The sequence below is a fragment of the Ostrea edulis genome, chromosome 4 (genome assembly GCF_947568905.1).
Source record: "Ostrea edulis chromosome 4, xbOstEdul1.1, whole genome shotgun sequence".
Lineage (NCBI taxonomy): Eukaryota > Metazoa > Mollusca > Bivalvia > Ostreida > Ostreidae > Ostrea > Ostrea edulis.
This window is the reverse complement of record NC_079167.1, coordinates 40,567,278-40,585,716: the sequence shown is the minus strand read 5'-3', so window position 1 is coordinate 40,585,716 and position 18,439 is coordinate 40,567,278. Positions and strand designations below refer to the sequence as shown.

Below are 18,439 nucleotides of genomic sequence, written 5' to 3'. Positions count from 1 at the left end.
CTTTCAAATCTTTAATCTAACATTTATAGATATTTATCCAATTTGAATCACCGTATACTCTGAATTCTTCAGACAGTAATGTCTGAAAATTGGGTTTGCAAAATATTACAATATTAATAATTATCCTAAGGAAAATGTAAAACTTCTTATGAATTATTTTGTCCAGCAAATGTTACGAGACTTAACCTTTCGATGTGCAATAGTCTTCATGAATAAGGCAATCGTAGAATCCAACTTTGTATGTGTGAAATGAAGGACTTTAGAATTATCTTGTTTGGAAAATCAATATTTCTATATTGCAGAGAGAGAAAAGGCAGTGAATCAGCATGATCAACATTTCTCTAGACATGCAGACCGTGTTGGCGGGAGTTGGCATGGGTCTTCTGGTGTATTACGTCATCAAACGAATGCGATATCGTCTGCCACCGGGACCGTGGTGCATACCACTTATTGGACATTACAAAGGTCAATTCTTTTATTCAATACATATTATAAGGATTTGAAATAAATAAAGTTTCAGCCACATTTTAATCGAATAGATAAAAAATATAAGTTTATTTTATCGTGTCTTTGTCATTTTTATATGATTTTGAAATGTGTACTACTATTTGTGTGTTCACCCTTCAGAGTAGAAAAGAAAAGGCAGTTTCACACTAGATAATATTCATATAAACGATACACAAAACAATTATACATAACGACGTAATGTCACAGACATCATCGAGTTGATATAATCGTATTATCCTCCCTTTACATGTTGATTTTGACTACGATTGATTAATTGTATATTGTTTAACGTCCCTCCCGAGAATCTTTCACTCATATAGAGACGTCACCACTGCCGGTGAAGGGCTGCAAAATTTATGCCTATGCTCGGCGTTTACGGCCTTTGAGCAGGGAGGGATCTTTATCGTGCCACACCTGCTGTGACACGGGACCTCGGTTTTTGCAGTCTCATCCGAAGGACCGCCCCATTTAGTCGCCTCTTACGACAAGCAAGGGGTACTGAGGACCTATTCTAACCCGGCTCCCTGCAGGATGATTTTGACTACGGATTACTCTATTTACATAATGGAGAAAGAGGGTTAATGGCGGTTGTGACCGGTCACCAGCTAATGCTTACTCCTCTCAGCTAGACATCTGTTGCCACCTGATCACTATCCTTTATCATCACATTATTTCATGCATCTACTGGAACCATTTTATGAAACCAATGTATCATTTCAGGGAAACATGATGTAGAAATGAGAGACATCTAACGTGATGTAGAAATGAGAGACATCTAACATCTAACATGATGTAGAAATGAGAGACATCTAACGTGATGTAGAAATGAGAGACATCTAACATGATGTAGAAATGAGAGACATCTAACATGATGTAGAAATGAGAGACATCTAACGTGATGTAGAAATGAGAGACATCTAACATGATGTAGAAATGAGAGACATCTAACATGATGTAGAAATGAGAGACATCTAACGTGATGTAGAAATGAGAGACATCTAACATCTAACATGATGTAGAAATGAGAGACATCTAACATGATGTAGAAATGAGAGACATCTAACATGATGTAGAAATGAGAGACATCTAACATGATGTAGAAATGAGAGACATCTAACGTGATTTAGAAATGAGAGACATCTAACATGATGTAGAAATGAGAGACATCTAACGTGATGTAGAAATGAGAGACATCTAACGTGATGTAGAAATGAGAGACATCTAACGTGATGTAGAAATGAGAGACATCTAACGTGATGTAGAAATGAGAGACATCTAACGTGATGTAGAAATGAGAGACATCTAACATGAAAACAACAAATCTGTAACGTGTGTTTATTTTGTTATTTGAACCTCCAATGTTAGGTACTTTTTCATACATATTAGGTATGTCTGTTTCTATTGCACGTTTATATAATTTGCTTTGAAATCTTATGTTCATTAATGAAATGTACATAGGGTATCAAGTCATATTCATTCATGTATATGTTTCAATTCAATCATTTATTGAGCCATATACAAACTTAGGTAATGGTAGTCTATACATATATTCTTCAATGATGAACCGTGCGTTACCAGACTAGATTTACATGCAATAACAACCTTAAACTCTTACTTACTTTCTTAAAGACAGCACCTGCTTTGAAATTAATTGGACAGGCATGTTTATCTGAGTTTTAAAGAGGTTGTAAAACTTTTATATACTGTAATGCTAAATTTATATGATTTTGTTGTTTGAGAGAAGAGCGAAAAGATATATCATTGTCCTGATTTTTTTTTTTTTGAAAAGTGAGACTCGTAAAAGAATGTGACAAAGTGTAGAAGGAAAAGATAATCAGGCTATCCAAAATATAATCTAGAACGTTAGCTGGATTGTGGAACTGTATAATTGTAGAGCCATGATAAGGAAATGCACTGTCTACTAATTAAAACCTGGGATGCCCAATACTATCAGCTAAAACATCTAATTCACCATCTATAGGACACAAAGGACTGGGGATGATGGAGATAAAATTACAGATTATGGAATGAAAATGAAACTTGAGTAAGAAGACATAAATGGATATTTTTCCCATAAATTTCTTTTTGTGTCCAGGCAGGCTACTGCGAAATAAATTCATGATTTAAGGATTTTAACGGTCTCGGTTAAAGTCAGCATTTCGCAAATTCCAGTTATAATGATCTTATTTGCAACTACAGACGATAGGTCCAATGTTACCTGATGTGCTTCATACGATTGTTAGTAAGGTTGTTCTTTTTCTACTGATTTTTCTACTGTATGGATGATACTTGAAACAGTTGGTGTGTAATATGAAAAGTGCTTCTTCGTCTTAGGTACATAAGATCAAATCTGGAATTGTCTCTGATTTATATTTTTATGTGTTTTAGGAGATCTCTAAATTTTATACACACCCGTGCTCAGAGTCTACTGGCAATATCCTGGGCTCGTATTATACATGTATTTGTATGTGTTACAGTATTCTGATGACAAACCATTTCCTGTCATATTTGGATACCTATAGCTAAATTGAAATGCCGAATCCTTATTACACATTTACAAGATATACCCAACCATATGACCTTTCGACAGGGGGTGCTTGCTTCTCCTAGGGACCTGATCTCACCTTTGGTGTCTGGGAGTACGTATTTACCCACCTCTTTATTTTATAATCCTTGTGAGAGTTATGAGATTGATCAATCTCCACCCTTCATGAACATCCTACAGTCCCTGAATGTAATGTAAAACTTGCACGGTACCAATTTTGATGCACCAGATGCACATTTCGCCAAATAAAGGAGGTCACAGAGTACGAATTTCTTGTACGTGCCGTGTGATTGGTTCGCAAAGACATTCTTTTGTATCGGGATCATCCGAATGATATCGGGATTATTCGCGGACCAATCACAGGACACTTTATAAATTCGTACTCTGTGACCTCCTTTTTGGCTGCCAGTGGAAGAGAAAAAGCCATGTCCGATCAATGCGCGCAAGATTGTGACAAATAAAAAAGATGAGATGGGTTGTGAGTTGAAGAGACTTGTAGTATGACATCTCCCTGACCTGCCGCTTGCCAGAATTCCTTAGGTAACGCTTTAATTACTTGGAAAATGTACCCCGAACCTGGGACCCCCTGTTTGTTTACAAATTTTTGTTTCATACCTTGTGTATTTTATTATACCGGTAGAAGGCCAATCTCTTACAAAATGCGTGAAACGATTAAATAAATTGAAAAGGGGATGAGATAGACAGGAAATTTATACATTTCAGAGAAATTATTGCCACCAAAAAAATTATCGAAAAAAAACGGGGGAGGGGGGGGGTAGTAATATTCATACTTCAGGTGCCTGTGAATGACAATGCAAAGACAGAAGGCCAAATGATGAGCGAACTGCGAACACTTTGTGAACGGTGAGCGCAAAAATGTGATGGCTTGATAAATTGTATTTTGTTTAACGTCCCTCTCGAGAATTTTTCACCCATAAGAACGCACAGTAAACGAACGCTGAGAGCACGTTGAGTGAACGGGAAAATGGTAAGGTAGAACGTTTCAGTGACTGTACGTATTGTATTGTAAGAGGATTTCAATAACAATAAAGTGTTGCAAATGGACGAAAAATGTACAAAACATCCAGTAACTCATTCCTTCTCGTTTTAAATAACCATTCCCCATCCTTTAACGGTAAATTTTAATTGCCGATTGCACGGTTATGCATTTCGAAAGTTTGTCAAGTTGTCCTAAGAGGTTTACACAATTTCTAATGAAGCAGATTCACATGAAGGAGTGCATGCCATTGATAAATTAATTGTAACATATTGTCTTTACATTTTTCAGTTTATTCCTCTGTTGCAAAGCATAGGAAAATTGCTGAGCTTTCCAAGGTATATGGTCCAGTGGTACGCTTGTCTTTTGGTTAGTGTAATTTTAGTGCACAGTTTTATTGCATGACGTAGTTTTGTACCATTTTTGATATTTAAGAACATAATTACAATATAAAGATATGATGCCATCTTGTATTTCATTGTATCAAATTGTATTTTAAAACTGGTCCAACTAGAAGCGCTGTAGACGATATTAAAGTCAGGATTTTACAAGTTACATTTTATATATACGACTGCAAGTCTATTGAAAGATGCTCGATCGAGATGCCTTAACATTCATTTTACCTATATAAAAGAAAGATATGAAATTATGTTATTTTCACATTTTCCTTTATCGTATAAACCTATATATACCAATGCAATCCTATTATTATGCAGACACTTTGAAACTCGTATGAATTAGCGGTAATAAAGTCATACTAAATATGCTCACCACGCCTTGAACTATTCATGCATCTATCTTCTATAATCTACAAACAATACAATTAGATCCAGTACCCATGATATTCCTTCTATAACTACACACAATACATATAGATCCAGTACCCATGGTATTCCTGAATGATAATCTACACACAATACATTTAGGTCCAGTACCCATGGTATTCCTGAATGATAATCTACACACAATACATTTAGGTCCAGTACCCATGATATTCCTGAATGATAATCTATACATAATACATTTAGGTCCAGTACCCATGGTGTTCCTGAATGATGTTGAAGTTGTTTTAGAAGCCATGGTAAAAAAGAAGGCAGATTTTTCTGGACGACCTCATTCCCCATCAGGTACTAACATTCATACATTTGAGTACAACGCACCTGTGTTATAATGGGATATGCAATCAATACCATGCAAGATCTAATATTTTTTTTGATTGATTAAGGTTTTATGCTGTTTTGGCAATATTTTAGCAACTTTATGATGGCGGTACAGATGAACTAATAATCAATGTTTTTTATTCCAAACTAACATGGCACATTTATCTACAATTGCGATATATAATGCTTGTGCAAGGTAATATATTTGATTTCATCGCGTATGAATTGACTAGGTCGAAATTGATTAAATAATTAATTTTTTTTACTTATATTAGCTTTTGTACGTCTTTGGTTGGCCTTATTCATATCTCTCTGCTCAAAGGCCGTAAGCACGACCATAGGCCTAAACTTTACAGTCCTTCACCGGCAATGATGACGTATCCAAATCAGTGAAACATTCTCAAAAAGGATGTTAAAACTATACAACCAATCAATATCTTTTATTTACAATGTAGCATGAAAAGTAGAGTACATACTGTGGAATCATTAGAATTCGTGGTGGCTTAATTTTCGTGGAATTCGTGGGTACCCTTCACCCACGAATATACATCCTCAACGAATAAAGACAAAAGTAAACATTCAAGAGTCATCTTTCTTACAAATATATAAATCCACGAAATTACGTCCCTACGAACCCGTAAAAATTCAGCCATCCACGAAAATTGGCCCCCACAAATTTAAATGATTCTACAGTATACCTTTAAAATCAATTTAAGAAAATTAATAATGATTTCATTACAAATATGTGGAAATTGTAAACGCAGGTGACATGTTTAGTGGAGGAGGCAAGGGCATATTTCTAAGTACGTACTCACCCACGTGGAGATATCACAGAAAGATAGCAGGCAAAGCTATTAGGTAAATAGCTATTAGCTATTATTTCTTAAACGTAGAAAGAGTTTGGAAGGGTATAACTTGGTCCTATAATGGTTACCACATTTTGTTATGTGATATGTATTGGTGGTTTGTTTTTTGTTTTTTACAATATTATAATGTTATTGATTTCTCTGTGGAGTACAAAGAACACCAACATACTAAGTCGATTTAAAAGCTTCAAATTGTACATTGAAAGTCACGTTCGATTCCATGCAATAGTGAAAAATCATAAAATTCAATATTCACTGTTTGCAATTTGTAATCATTCGCGGACTGATGTTTGTTAAATTCATATATATGTACATCAAAGGAATGGGACATTAAAAATGTTTGGTCTTGATTTAGATTATTCAATTATAAAACAATAGTGAAGATAACGAACAGTGATATAGTGATTAATCTAATCATTCTCGACCAGACCGTGCACGCTCCCAGATAGCTATAAGCGAAGATGGTTGTTCATGTATCGTTTTGTTAGCCGATCCAATGTTTTAAATTATTTAATCATATAATAGAATAATTGATAGCTCATTCGGTGCAGGTGATGCATTAGCTGCCTCCAATATTCACCTCCTCCTCTACACTTGTGAGTATTGTACATTTTGGGTAGCTATAGCCTCATTGGTTAATATTCGAGCGGAGGTACATGTGATTTATTAGTCATTCTTTAGGAATGAATCCAAGTGGAAGGACACGTTTTCTCCCGTGGCTTTCTAACGGTCTTTTGGCCGTTGTCCATATATAGAAAAGTATTTTATAGTACTTGATATAGCCTAGATGATGAACTTTGGTGGTTCCTATAAGGCCAAGGCGGCGGATATATTTGATACCTAAGTAGTATCGTATTATTACCTAGGATTTATGGGGTCTTTATGTCTTTAACAATATCTGAATTCTAGATTATATAACTGAGGAAAACCCTCATTGTATATGTGACGTATTCGTTATGTATGCTTGGTTATATACAACATACATTATAGTGATTGCGATTATGATGATGGATAATTTCCCTTCCTCCCCTCCAACTTTTATACGACTGTTATGTTTTGGTTCTTAAGAATAAATCAGTCATTAATACATCCATAGTAAAGCACAATGATGATTTCTGGTACCATACACTACTGTCTAGTGTTGACTATGCATACAGTGATTAATATCGTCCTACATTCAGATTTCTATCTGTGAAATCTTGATCTGAATGCTAGATTTTATCAATCACTGATCTGATAAAAGGATGTATTGTCTTAAAATGTCAGTAATGATAAATTATCATTATCAAATTTTATATACTTTTAGGCATTATTTACAAGGTGATTTACTTGAGAACATGATACAAAACAACATGAACAAATTCTTGGATAAAATGGCAGAAGAGAAAGATCCGTTCATCATTAGAAATCATTTGGATCTGATGATTTTCCACCAACTATACACTATTTGTTTTGGAGAGAAGTATATTCTTTTCACACTTTCTATCTAATGATATGCTTATTCTTATTCGGGGAATTCTTACAAATGCAATTTTGTTGAGTATTTTTAGCATTTTATAATGTGACAAAACAATACAACACTTTACAGTTAATCAATTCATAGCATATGTGATATCAACACGAATGGTTACATGTCAGCCCAAGAGATATTATCATAACTGTTTCAAGTTAACTGATGATTGACTTAGCTTGAGTAATTGGTGAATTTGAGCAGTTTAGCATCTTTTAAATCCATCATATCCTCGCTATAATCATTTATGTACCTAATAATAAATTACTGATTTAAAGGCCAGCCATCAATGACCCGGAAGTTAAAACACTTCTGGAATTAAATGAAGCGTTGTTTACGGATTTTGGAGCAGGAGTATTAGAGGATGTAGTTCCATATCTCAAAGATGTCTACACTACAGCTAAGTGGAAGAAGCTATCCAGCAATACAGACCAACTTTTGGATATAATTCGAGCTAAATTCAAGCAACACGTGGATACTTTCGAACCAGGTTATATTTTGTTGTTGTTGATTTGTTAAATTGATTCTTTCAAGGAATTTCATTATACGAAGTAACAGTAAAAGATATATCTTACATCGTATTACAGTTGATAATCTGGGGAAGAAATAAACGCATTTCTTCTACAGACCTCAGAAACATTTCGTTAGATTTTTTTTTAAAACTATGAATATATCTTAAGGTATAAATAGAGACTTCATCGATAGCTTACTGATCGCCAGACAGGAAGCAGAAAAAGAGGGGGATGAAGCGGCCCTGGAAATATTGGACGATACACGCTTAGTTCTGACAATATCGGATATATTTTTTGGTAGGACAACAATCAATTATAGAAATATTTATGTTGAATACAGCATAGCCAAGCAATAAAAAATCTTCTAATGTAAAACTTATACGGTACCAATTTTGATGCACCAGATGCGCATTGCAACAAATAATGTATCTTCAGTGATACTCAACCGAAAGGTTTGAAATCCGAAATAACAATGAAGTTTAGAGCTATTATAGGGGAAAACAGTGCGTCAAAAAAAAGTGGAGTCAAATTCGTCTAAGGATAAGATCCCACCTCCACAGAAGACCCAGAACGCCTAGCAAGTGTGTAGTCGAATACATTATCCACCAATTAGTTGCAAATCACTAGCAAAGTAGTGACATTATAAAATATGTGTCGTGGACAACACTCATTGGGTTAGAGGAACTATGCTGATACCAAAAGTAGAGGTAGTATCTATTGCAGTGAACGAACAAATAATTGAGTTGTTTACTGAAAATTGTAGGTTTCCTCTAACATTTTTTTCTTTTTAAATTCTTATATGTATTTTGCTTTTCCTATGGGGATACGTACTCCTCTTAGACACCTAATCCCAACTATGGTGTTTCCAGGGGGTCTGTGTTTGTCCTACTCTCAATTATGCATTTTTCATAGGATTTGAGATAATGATAACTGTTCCTTATTTTCACGTATTTCATGTTATACTCTGATCTAAAGAAAGTATTCTTTAAATAAATCTAGCTGGAGTAGACACTACCAGATTTACCATGGACTGGTTTGTATACTTTATGACCAAGCATCCGGAAATCCAGTCCAAATGCCAGGAGGAAATTGACAGAGTTGTTGGTGAGGAAGAAGCTTGTGTTTTCTAAATTTCATGTTGATTGATATTAAATTTAATTGAATCGAGTTTTCTTTGGAAGTCTTATGTCCTAACCTGCATCTAGATTTGAGCATGTACAATTTTAGGCTCGGAGTGTCCCTCGATGAAACATCGTGATACCCTACATTTTACAGAGGCATGCATGTTTGAGACGATGAGGCTGGGGAATTTTATAGTAATGGGTTTCCCACACATGACTATTTGTAATTCCCAAGTGGGTAAGTTATCTATAAGAATTACTCAAAGGTATGTAAGAAATACATAGAACATTAAGTAGTATGCGACTTCAATTGATTATGAACCATGGTGACTTAATTTAACTCTACGGTGCATTAAATTCGTTTAATAGATGCGTATATATAGGCACGCATACAAAAACAAAGCATAAATATAATACATTATTTCTGCAAACGTCAAGGATCATATACCTTTCTGCACAGTTTGCAAATACAAGCATTATTACATAATACAACACAATCCGTTGATTCTCGTAATGACAATAAGCACTGATAATTCTATTTTGTGAAAGGTTGACTTATTTCGTTGCTTTTCTTGTTCCACCATGAGTTATACACTCCTCCCAATCTGGCCAGAATTCGGTTTTCATTCGATCACAATAACTGCATAGGTTTGGAAATTCTGTGTAGGTAAAATCAAAATCATTTAGATGGCTCATTACATCAAAATTCCATTTAATGGCTCATTATAACACCTATTATAAAATATGATCTCACCATAGAAAGAGCGATACAAACTCAGTTATATTTTCCGTAATAAAAAGATGTTTTATTTGTAAATAAGAGATGGCTCCGGATTACTCCGTTTACCTGTTTAAATACAACCTATCACTAGTTCATAGTGGACGTGACCGGTTGACAGGGGATACTTTCTCTTCCTAGGCACCTAATCCCACTTCTGGTATGTCCAGGGGTCCGTGTTTGCCCACCTTTTTATTTTCTATTCCTTAGAGATCACTATTAATTATCTTCACCTTTCATATTACATGTTAGAGTCCAAATTTTGCTGTGATTTGATGCATGATATATATATATATATATACATATATATATATATGTATGTATGTATGTATGTATCAATTTTCCATTATCACCTGCATATGGTGTTTATATATCTCACCTGATTCGATATGCAAGAGCTTGTTCTCCGTATAGTCAGTGTTTAAATTGAGGTAAGCTACTGACAAACAAGATAATGGTACAGGGGTTTCAACACTCTCGATTGAAGTCAGCATTTAGCAAATTCTATGGTCGTTATAACGATCTAGTTCGTCAATACAACCTATCACTGGGTCAAATGCTGTCTGACGTGTTTCATACCGATTGTTAGGCCATTGTTGGCACACTAATTTTGACTACGGATAACACCGTTTACCTGATCAGGATATAGGGCTCACGGCGGATATGACTGGTCAACAGGGGATGCTTACTCCTCCTAGGCACCAGACCCCACCTCTAGTGTGTCCAGGGGTCCGTGTTTGCCCAACTATCTATTTTGTATTGCTTGTAGGAGTTATGAGATTGATCACTGTTCCTTATCTTCACCTTTCGTTAATCATTTTTCGTTATCTTCATCTTTCATATAGTGGTTTGAAAGATGCATGGGGAGAGGGGGTTAAATGTATTCCTCATCAAAAGGCTCTCAAGCATCGTAAACCATTGAGAAAATATTCAACGATGTGTCAGCAAACCTCTTTAATATCTGAATGCTGTAGTTGGTTTCAATATACTATATATGATTTTGACTACGAATAACTCCGTTTATCCGATCAAGATATAGAACTCACGGCGAGTCTGACCGGTCAACAGGGGATGCTTACTCCTCCTAGGCACCTGATCCCACCTCTGGTGTGTCCAGGGGTCCGTGAGATTGATCACTGTTCGTTATCTTCACCTTTCATGTAGTCGTACATGTACATGTATAGGTATAATGGAATTAAACATATTCCCATACACAAGAAACTTAAGCTTACCGTCACTCATTAGTAGAAAATATTTTTTTCTCTCTCTCTTTCTATCTATATATTACTTTAGTATATTTTCTTTATAGGTAGAATGAAAAGGCGTTAGGCAACATGATTATATAGTTGCATATACATGTAATTTACGTTTTTCTCCCAATTTTAGACACTTTATTTTTGCAAAGCAACAATGGATAAACATTTAACACAAATAAATAACATTCAGGACATATACCACGTGTAAATGGATTGTAAACATGTATGTAACGTAAGTCGTTTCATTCAATAAATTAGGCTAGTACTAATGCATGTACTCTTATATTAAACAACAAATAGAGGTACTACTACAATCAGTATGCTTAAAATTGAATATTACGCACTAATTATCTGTAAAAAGAAATAAGGTAGCGTGCACAACATGTAGCATACACCCCGTGCACAACATGTAGCATACACCCCGTGCATATGTTAGTCCAATAACCTTCATTTCAATTTTGACCATAAACCCTTTTTAGCTTTCAAAGTGTATCGTGAAATAGTGCCCTACCAATACAAATGTTCTTCCACCATTTTTTGAATCATGAAACCAGACGCTATTTCCTTTGAGGTGAAATCTTTGTTCAAGTCAACATTGTATTTATATTTAATGAATTCAATACAAATTTCTGAGTCTGCAATTGCTTCTCCAATGTATTCAACCCAGGTCATTTTACCTTTGGAGCTTCTATTTCTTCTGCTATCGTAGACATTCTATAAAATAAGTGATAAAAGAATAACTGTGAATTTCTTAACAGTTCATAATATGATTTTTCTGATAACAAGATTACATAACATAAAAACACTACACGTCCATCACTTTAAATTACAAATCTATGCGGATGGTGTTGATCAAAATTAGAATTTACTCTCTGTACACCTATACACCGGAATGCTTGTATTCTCCAGTTAGAGTGATCTGTCCTTTGATATATAATATAATAAACTGAAATTTGCAATGATTTACACAATTTTAACCATTTGTAGTTGTTTTCATAGTATTAGACCACGAAAAAATTACTGAATGCTTTATCTGAAAACCTTTGTCATTTTAAGTTAATAATATTGGTTTTTGTTCATCAGTTCTTCGTAGACTTTAAAAGATTTCCTTGGACAATATGACATATACCCATGATATACATCTTTATGTAAAGTTTCTCAATTGTCCACAAAACATTTCTCAATATTGTAAAAAAGGATCCTTAAAACAGGACATATCATTAAAATGTCAAGACATGCACATTTATGGGATGTAAGTTTCTCAATATCCCAAGAAGATTTTTAAGATCGATAGCTAAGCTTTCTCCCTCCTTTTCTCCATTTTACTTTTTTGTTTTGGTGTTTGATAATTAAAAGCACAATTTGAACATGCTATATTATAAAAACATAATTGATAAAATATGAGTTTTAAGACATGTTTTGAATATTTCAAAAGACGTTGACTTCTTGATGTCAGGTTGATTGATTGTATATTGTTTAACGTCCCTCTCGAGAATATTTCACTCAGATGGAGACGTCACCACTGCCGGTGAAGAGCTGTAAAATTTAGGCCTATGCTCGCGATCGGCGCTTAGGGCCATTGAGCAAGGAGGGATCTTTATCGTGCCACACCTGCTGTGACACGGGGCCTCGGCTTTTGCAGTCTCATCCGAAGGACCGCCCCATTTAGTCGTCTCTTACAACAAGCAAGGGGTACCGAGGACCTATTCTAACCCGGACCCCAAGGGATGATGTCATACTGAGGGTCATTCCACTAATGTGCTGTAGCCCAGCTGATTTGGCTTTGTCCGTATTTTTTTTTTGGCACCACATGTCGCGACGTCGATTCTGACCGTAATGATCGACTTGGCTTGTATTCATGTAAATGACTTGCGATGTACGACAGCACAGATCCGTGGACGGAATAATATGTATAAGTTACATCTTGAATTGGAAACGGTAATTGAAGGAAAGCCAATGGAGTTCCGCTAGAATCGGTAATATATGTTCCCTTTTCTTATACCTCGTAACTAGACGAGCAGCAGTATTCTGCACCCGTTGCAGCCGGTCCATTGTGTTTTCCCCAACTCCAAAATATAGACAGTTTCCATTTATATGTTACAACAACGCTAACCAGGGTTTTGCAAGCTTCATTTCTTAAGTAGCGTCTCATCTGCCCGATATTCAAAATCTGATAGTGACATGATTTGACGACTAACGACACTTGTTTTTCCATTGGAAGATGTTGATAAAAAATACTCCTAAATTTTTCACACATGTACTCTTGATAGTATGGTCCCCCATCTTGAGATGTAGTGTAGAGGCACAATCTTTATCATAAAATAAATTAATACTATTGTGACTGCACAATAATTGTAGTCGTTGGTTTTATGTATGTGTTCCTTCTCTGTTTTTTCGCAGGTAATAATGGGTCATGATATAACAAAGTATGTAAATACTAGTCCCCCACATCTTTAGTTCAAAAGATCTTCAGCACATCTGCAATTCTTTGTTATCTTTTAATTCATATTTCCCACGACCCAAAATAACAGACATGACTAAAATTACAATTGCGAACCAACTCTTTTATCATTTCATCCTGATCAAGCTATAGGGCTCACGGCGAGTGTAACCGGTCGACAGGAGATGCTTACTCCTTCTAGGCACTCGATCCCACCTCTGGTATATCCAGGGGTCTGTGTTTTCCCAGCTCTCTATATTGTATTGCTTGTGCGAGTTGCGAGATTGATCACTGTTCGTTATCTTCGTCGTTCATACCGTGGACAAAAATAGTAATTACTACATGTACATCACTTGCCAATGAAAGGAATGGGTCAATTATGTCAAATCAATACCTTTAGTTCATCATTGTATTTAAACCTGTTTTTCACGCATGATTAAATCTTCTTTAACTTTAAACAAATGAAGATAAATCCGAGCAAGAATACAACATTGTGAGTTGATCAAACATGGACCCTTGGAAACATCAGATGTCTAAAAGATCTTCACTCCCACCATGAGACAAATATCTAGATCACGTAAACGTTGTAAACCCTAGTCAAGATCAGCATATAAAGAACGACATAACAATTGATATGAAACATGTCAAACAGCATTTGACCTCATGACACATTCGTTAAATACTATTTGCATTAAGCTTAGATCCGCAACAAAAGCACACCAACAACTTCAAGAGTAAGGGAAGGAATTGCAAAAATGTTAACCATTAAGTGTAGATTCAAATTTGGTCACACATATGAGTCTCTTCACTTTTGTGCATATTGTTACAAAATTGTATTACATTTTCAATTCACTGAATATATTTATAAAGAAATATGAATTTGGTGTATTTTCTGTCGATGATCAACCCTTCCTTTTTTGAAAAACATGATGGGAACTATACCAAACGATTTTGTTTCATATGATGAACAAGTTGACAACATTAGAACAAAATTAAATAATAAACAATACATAGAAACAAGCACTATCTCAAAACGTTTTATAATATAAAATATAAGATATATCAATTAAAAACAGTCTAGTACAGACATGTCATCTGTTACATTTGTAGCTTACCTGTGGGCTCCGACTAAGTATTCATTGCCTGCTGTAACAGGTGATTAAATGGGGGCTATTCTTGACAAAACTAAGGCCAGATGTCACAGCAGCTGTGGTACGGCTCAACGGCCGTAATCGTCGAGCATAGACCTAAATTTTGCAGCCCTACACAGGCAATAGTGACGTCTCAATATGAATGAAAATTATCGAGCCGGGCGTTAAACAATATACAACCAGCCATCCATCCTATTCTCATTAGAAAAGTGGATAAGCATAGCCTGAATGTATGCTACGTTTTGTCTACTTCTCTGAAAGAATAGATTACATAACAACATCCAATATCTAAAAGCTTCGTTTTTGTTTGTCCTGAAGAAGGTACAGATCGTCCAAAAAATTATCTAATTGTTCGCGTCGTTGGTCACTTATACATTATATATTCATGTCGTTCTGTATGTTCATCCACCCATGTATATATCTAACCATCTATCTATCTATCTATCTATCTAACTATCTATCTTCATTGTCAAATAGTAATAGGAAAAACTACACATTATATTTTACACAATTTCGAAAAAAAAACACGCACATTGCGATGAATTAATTTACATAAATCACAAAATAGTTCGGCCATATATAATATCATTTGAGAATACATAATACTGTTTATGGGAACTTGCCCTTCCTTGCTAGGCATGATCATCACCAGGATATCTAAGTAGAGATGTGTACGACATCGTGGGCATAAACGTAAACATCAAATTGGCGATTTGTCATTTACCTTGGTTTCCGGCGAAGCTTGCGCAGGACCAAGATTATAACAGTTCCTAATGTTACCGACCCACATACTCTGAAAACTTGTTGGAGAAAATACAGCATCCATGTTATGCATCAAATGTTGACATGCAAGGATTTGAACAGGATGTTACTTCAGGACGCATACTCTAATAATAGATATACTTTAGTTCCCAAGGTCGGGACTCTATCCCGTTTCACGGATAATTAAAATGCTAGTGCATAATAAAGTTATCATTGTACATAGCATTTAAATAATCAAAGTTCGAGTTAGGCAGGGGTTCTTTAAAACCTTCCTTTTCGATATAAAATGCTAAATGTATATTGATTACTGTATCTACACCTATTTTTAAAACGTTGGATATCTATATTTTTATTCAAAATTGTGGTAAATGCAAATACAATTTTGTCAATTATATGACTAGTTCGTCAACATGTACTTGAATTTTATTTCTGTTCAGGATGAAATTGTTTACCACAACAGGCATGCGCGTCGTGTGATGCATCAGATAAGAATGTCAGAACCAGGATACATTTTTCTTTTAAAATAAAATATCATAGCGCTAACCTCACCCCGAATATATATATATATATTGTGATTATTTAGTGCTTTATATATATATATATATATATATATATATATATATATATATATATATATATACCTTCCTACCCAAATGGATGTATTTTCCATGTATATATATATAACCACAATGTGATTATCAGCTTATCATTCAATCTTGTATGTAATTGATGCTTTGAATTTCATGATTGATTGATTGTATATTATTTAACGTCCCTCTCGAGAATTTTTCACTCATATGGAGACGTCACCATTGCCGGTGAAGGGCTGCAACATTTAGGCCTATGCTCGGCGCTTGTGGCCATTGAGTAGGGAGGAATCTTTATCGTGCCACACCTACTGTGATAAGGGACCTCGGTTTTTGCGGTCTCATCCGAAGGACCGCCCCATTTAGTCGCCTCTTACGACAAGCAATGGGTACTGACAACCTATTCCGAAATTCATGAATCTATGAGTAATTACATAACTGCTGAATCTAGACATATTTTTTTAAACAGGTGGATACGACATTCCTAAAGGCACCACCGTCTTCATAAATTTCTGGGCGCTACACCACGACCCTAAATACTGGAGGGAACCAGAGAAATTTGATCCTTATCGATACCTTGACGAAAATGGCAAATCGAAAACAACAAAACCAGACAGTTGGCTTCCCTTCTCGGCAGGCAGCCGAGTTTGCTTGGGAGAAACTGTCGCCAAACCGGAAATACTGCTGATGTGTGCAAATCTATTGCAACGGTTTGATATTCGTCTTCCAGACGGTGTCAAACCAAACCCTGAAATCAAAATTACCGGTTTTGGAATAGAATTGCCCTCCGATTACAAAATTGTAGTGAAGGAGAGAATTTAAGTCTTCCAGATAAACTATTGTATTATATCAGTGATAGACTAAAACAACCACAACAGTTATACCAACATTCCCTAATAATTGGCTTCGGCTTTTAAAAAAAAACAGTGCCAGAAAACGAAACGGTTATAATACTTTGATAATTCATTACAATCAGATTTACCCCTGATACGTTAGGGGCTACAAGGAAGTCTGATCGGTCAACAGGAGATGCTTACTCCTCCAAGTCACCTGATTCCACCTCTGGTATATCCAGAGATCTGTGTTTGCCCAACTCTCTATTTTGTATTGCTTATACGAGTTATGAGATTGGTCACTGTTGGTTATCTTCACCTTTCATAGTATACGTTTCCCCAGCTATTAAAGCGTAATGTAAATATTGTTAACATTCGTTTATCCTAATATACCTGTAATGTAAGGTGAAGATAACGAACAGTGATCAATCTCATAACTCCTATAAGCAATACAAAATAGAAAGTTGGGCAAACACGGACCCCTGGACACACCAGAGGTGGGATCAGGTGCCTAGGAGGAGTACTCAGACCCAACTACTATTACATAAATCAGCATGTTAATTACATAATTTCATATACCAATGTAATGCTGTATGCCAATGATAATTACTGAAGTCAGCATATGAAATACATGTATATCAATTTAAGCACATGACAATGTTATTAAGGTAACTCCATACTCAAGAGTTTCATCTGATACAAGATTTAAAAGTGTATTTATTTCCATTTATCAGAGTTAAAACTGATAAATTATTAAATAAAATATATAGGTCATCACACTTTTCAAGATGCAAGACATACATATCACCGTCAAAAAATTGCAATTTTCCTTAAGGAAAGGCCGTACTTTTACGTATCCGGTTTTAAATTTTGACTACCGACTAGAAAGTGCCGGTTATAACTTGTCTTTCTTTGTCTGATGTTTGTAGTTTACGAGAACTGTATGAGTCAAATTTAGCATTCAAATGTGAATCTTCAGATATATTGACCATACATTATTATAGTGTCAAGTCCTCATTAGCTCCAATTGTACAAAACAATGTAATATCTACACTGATTTCTAAAAGGCTCATAGCTTGCAATCTAAGCCTAAACAAGTTAAAACTCATATATAGGTGTGACCCTCACATTGGGATTCAACTGTTTTAGTGAGTTTGTGTTTGGTTCAAAGAAACCCAGAATTACAAAGTCAGCAAAGTAGTTGAATATTTGAACTCTTCTTTATAAGAACTTTCAAGGAACAAAATTATTTGTACATGAGCTGTAATTACTAGAATCTACATGTATGTTACACTACATTTATTTTTTCTATAGGTATGAGATAGCATGTATGTATTTTTATGTATGATATGATTGATAGCAAATAAAAAAAGAGAGAAAATAACACACACAAAAAAACAATTGTGAGAAAAAG

General features: G+C 35.1%; 1 protein-coding gene and 1 long non-coding RNA gene across 2 annotated transcripts; one reads left to right on the top strand and one right to left on the bottom strand.

Moving 5' to 3' along the window:
• The first annotated feature begins 302 nt into the window (after nucleotides 1–302).
• On the top strand, nucleotides 303–18,423 carry LOC130054126 (steroid 17-alpha-hydroxylase/17,20 lyase-like). The gene is made up of 10 exons (XM_056162636.1): nucleotides 303–465; nucleotides 4,341–4,418; nucleotides 5,078–5,176; nucleotides 5,974–6,067; nucleotides 7,382–7,537; nucleotides 7,864–8,075; nucleotides 8,266–8,394; nucleotides 9,097–9,201; nucleotides 9,325–9,456; nucleotides 16,662–18,423. The coding sequence occupies exons 1-10, from the start codon at nucleotides 327–329 to the stop codon at nucleotides 17,012–17,014; spliced, it is 1,497 nt and encodes a 498-aa protein (XP_056018611.1). The 5' UTR covers nucleotides 303–326; the 3' UTR covers nucleotides 17,015–18,423.
• On the bottom strand, nucleotides 9,484–15,697 carry LOC130054128 (uncharacterized). Its single transcript, XR_008802406.1, has 3 exons — nucleotides 15,568–15,697; nucleotides 11,930–11,966; nucleotides 9,484–9,877 (listed from the first exon to the last, which is right to left on the bottom strand). It is a non-coding gene; the product is annotated as an uncharacterized LOC130054128 (long non-coding RNA).
• Nucleotides 18,424–18,439: the final 16 nt, after the last annotated feature.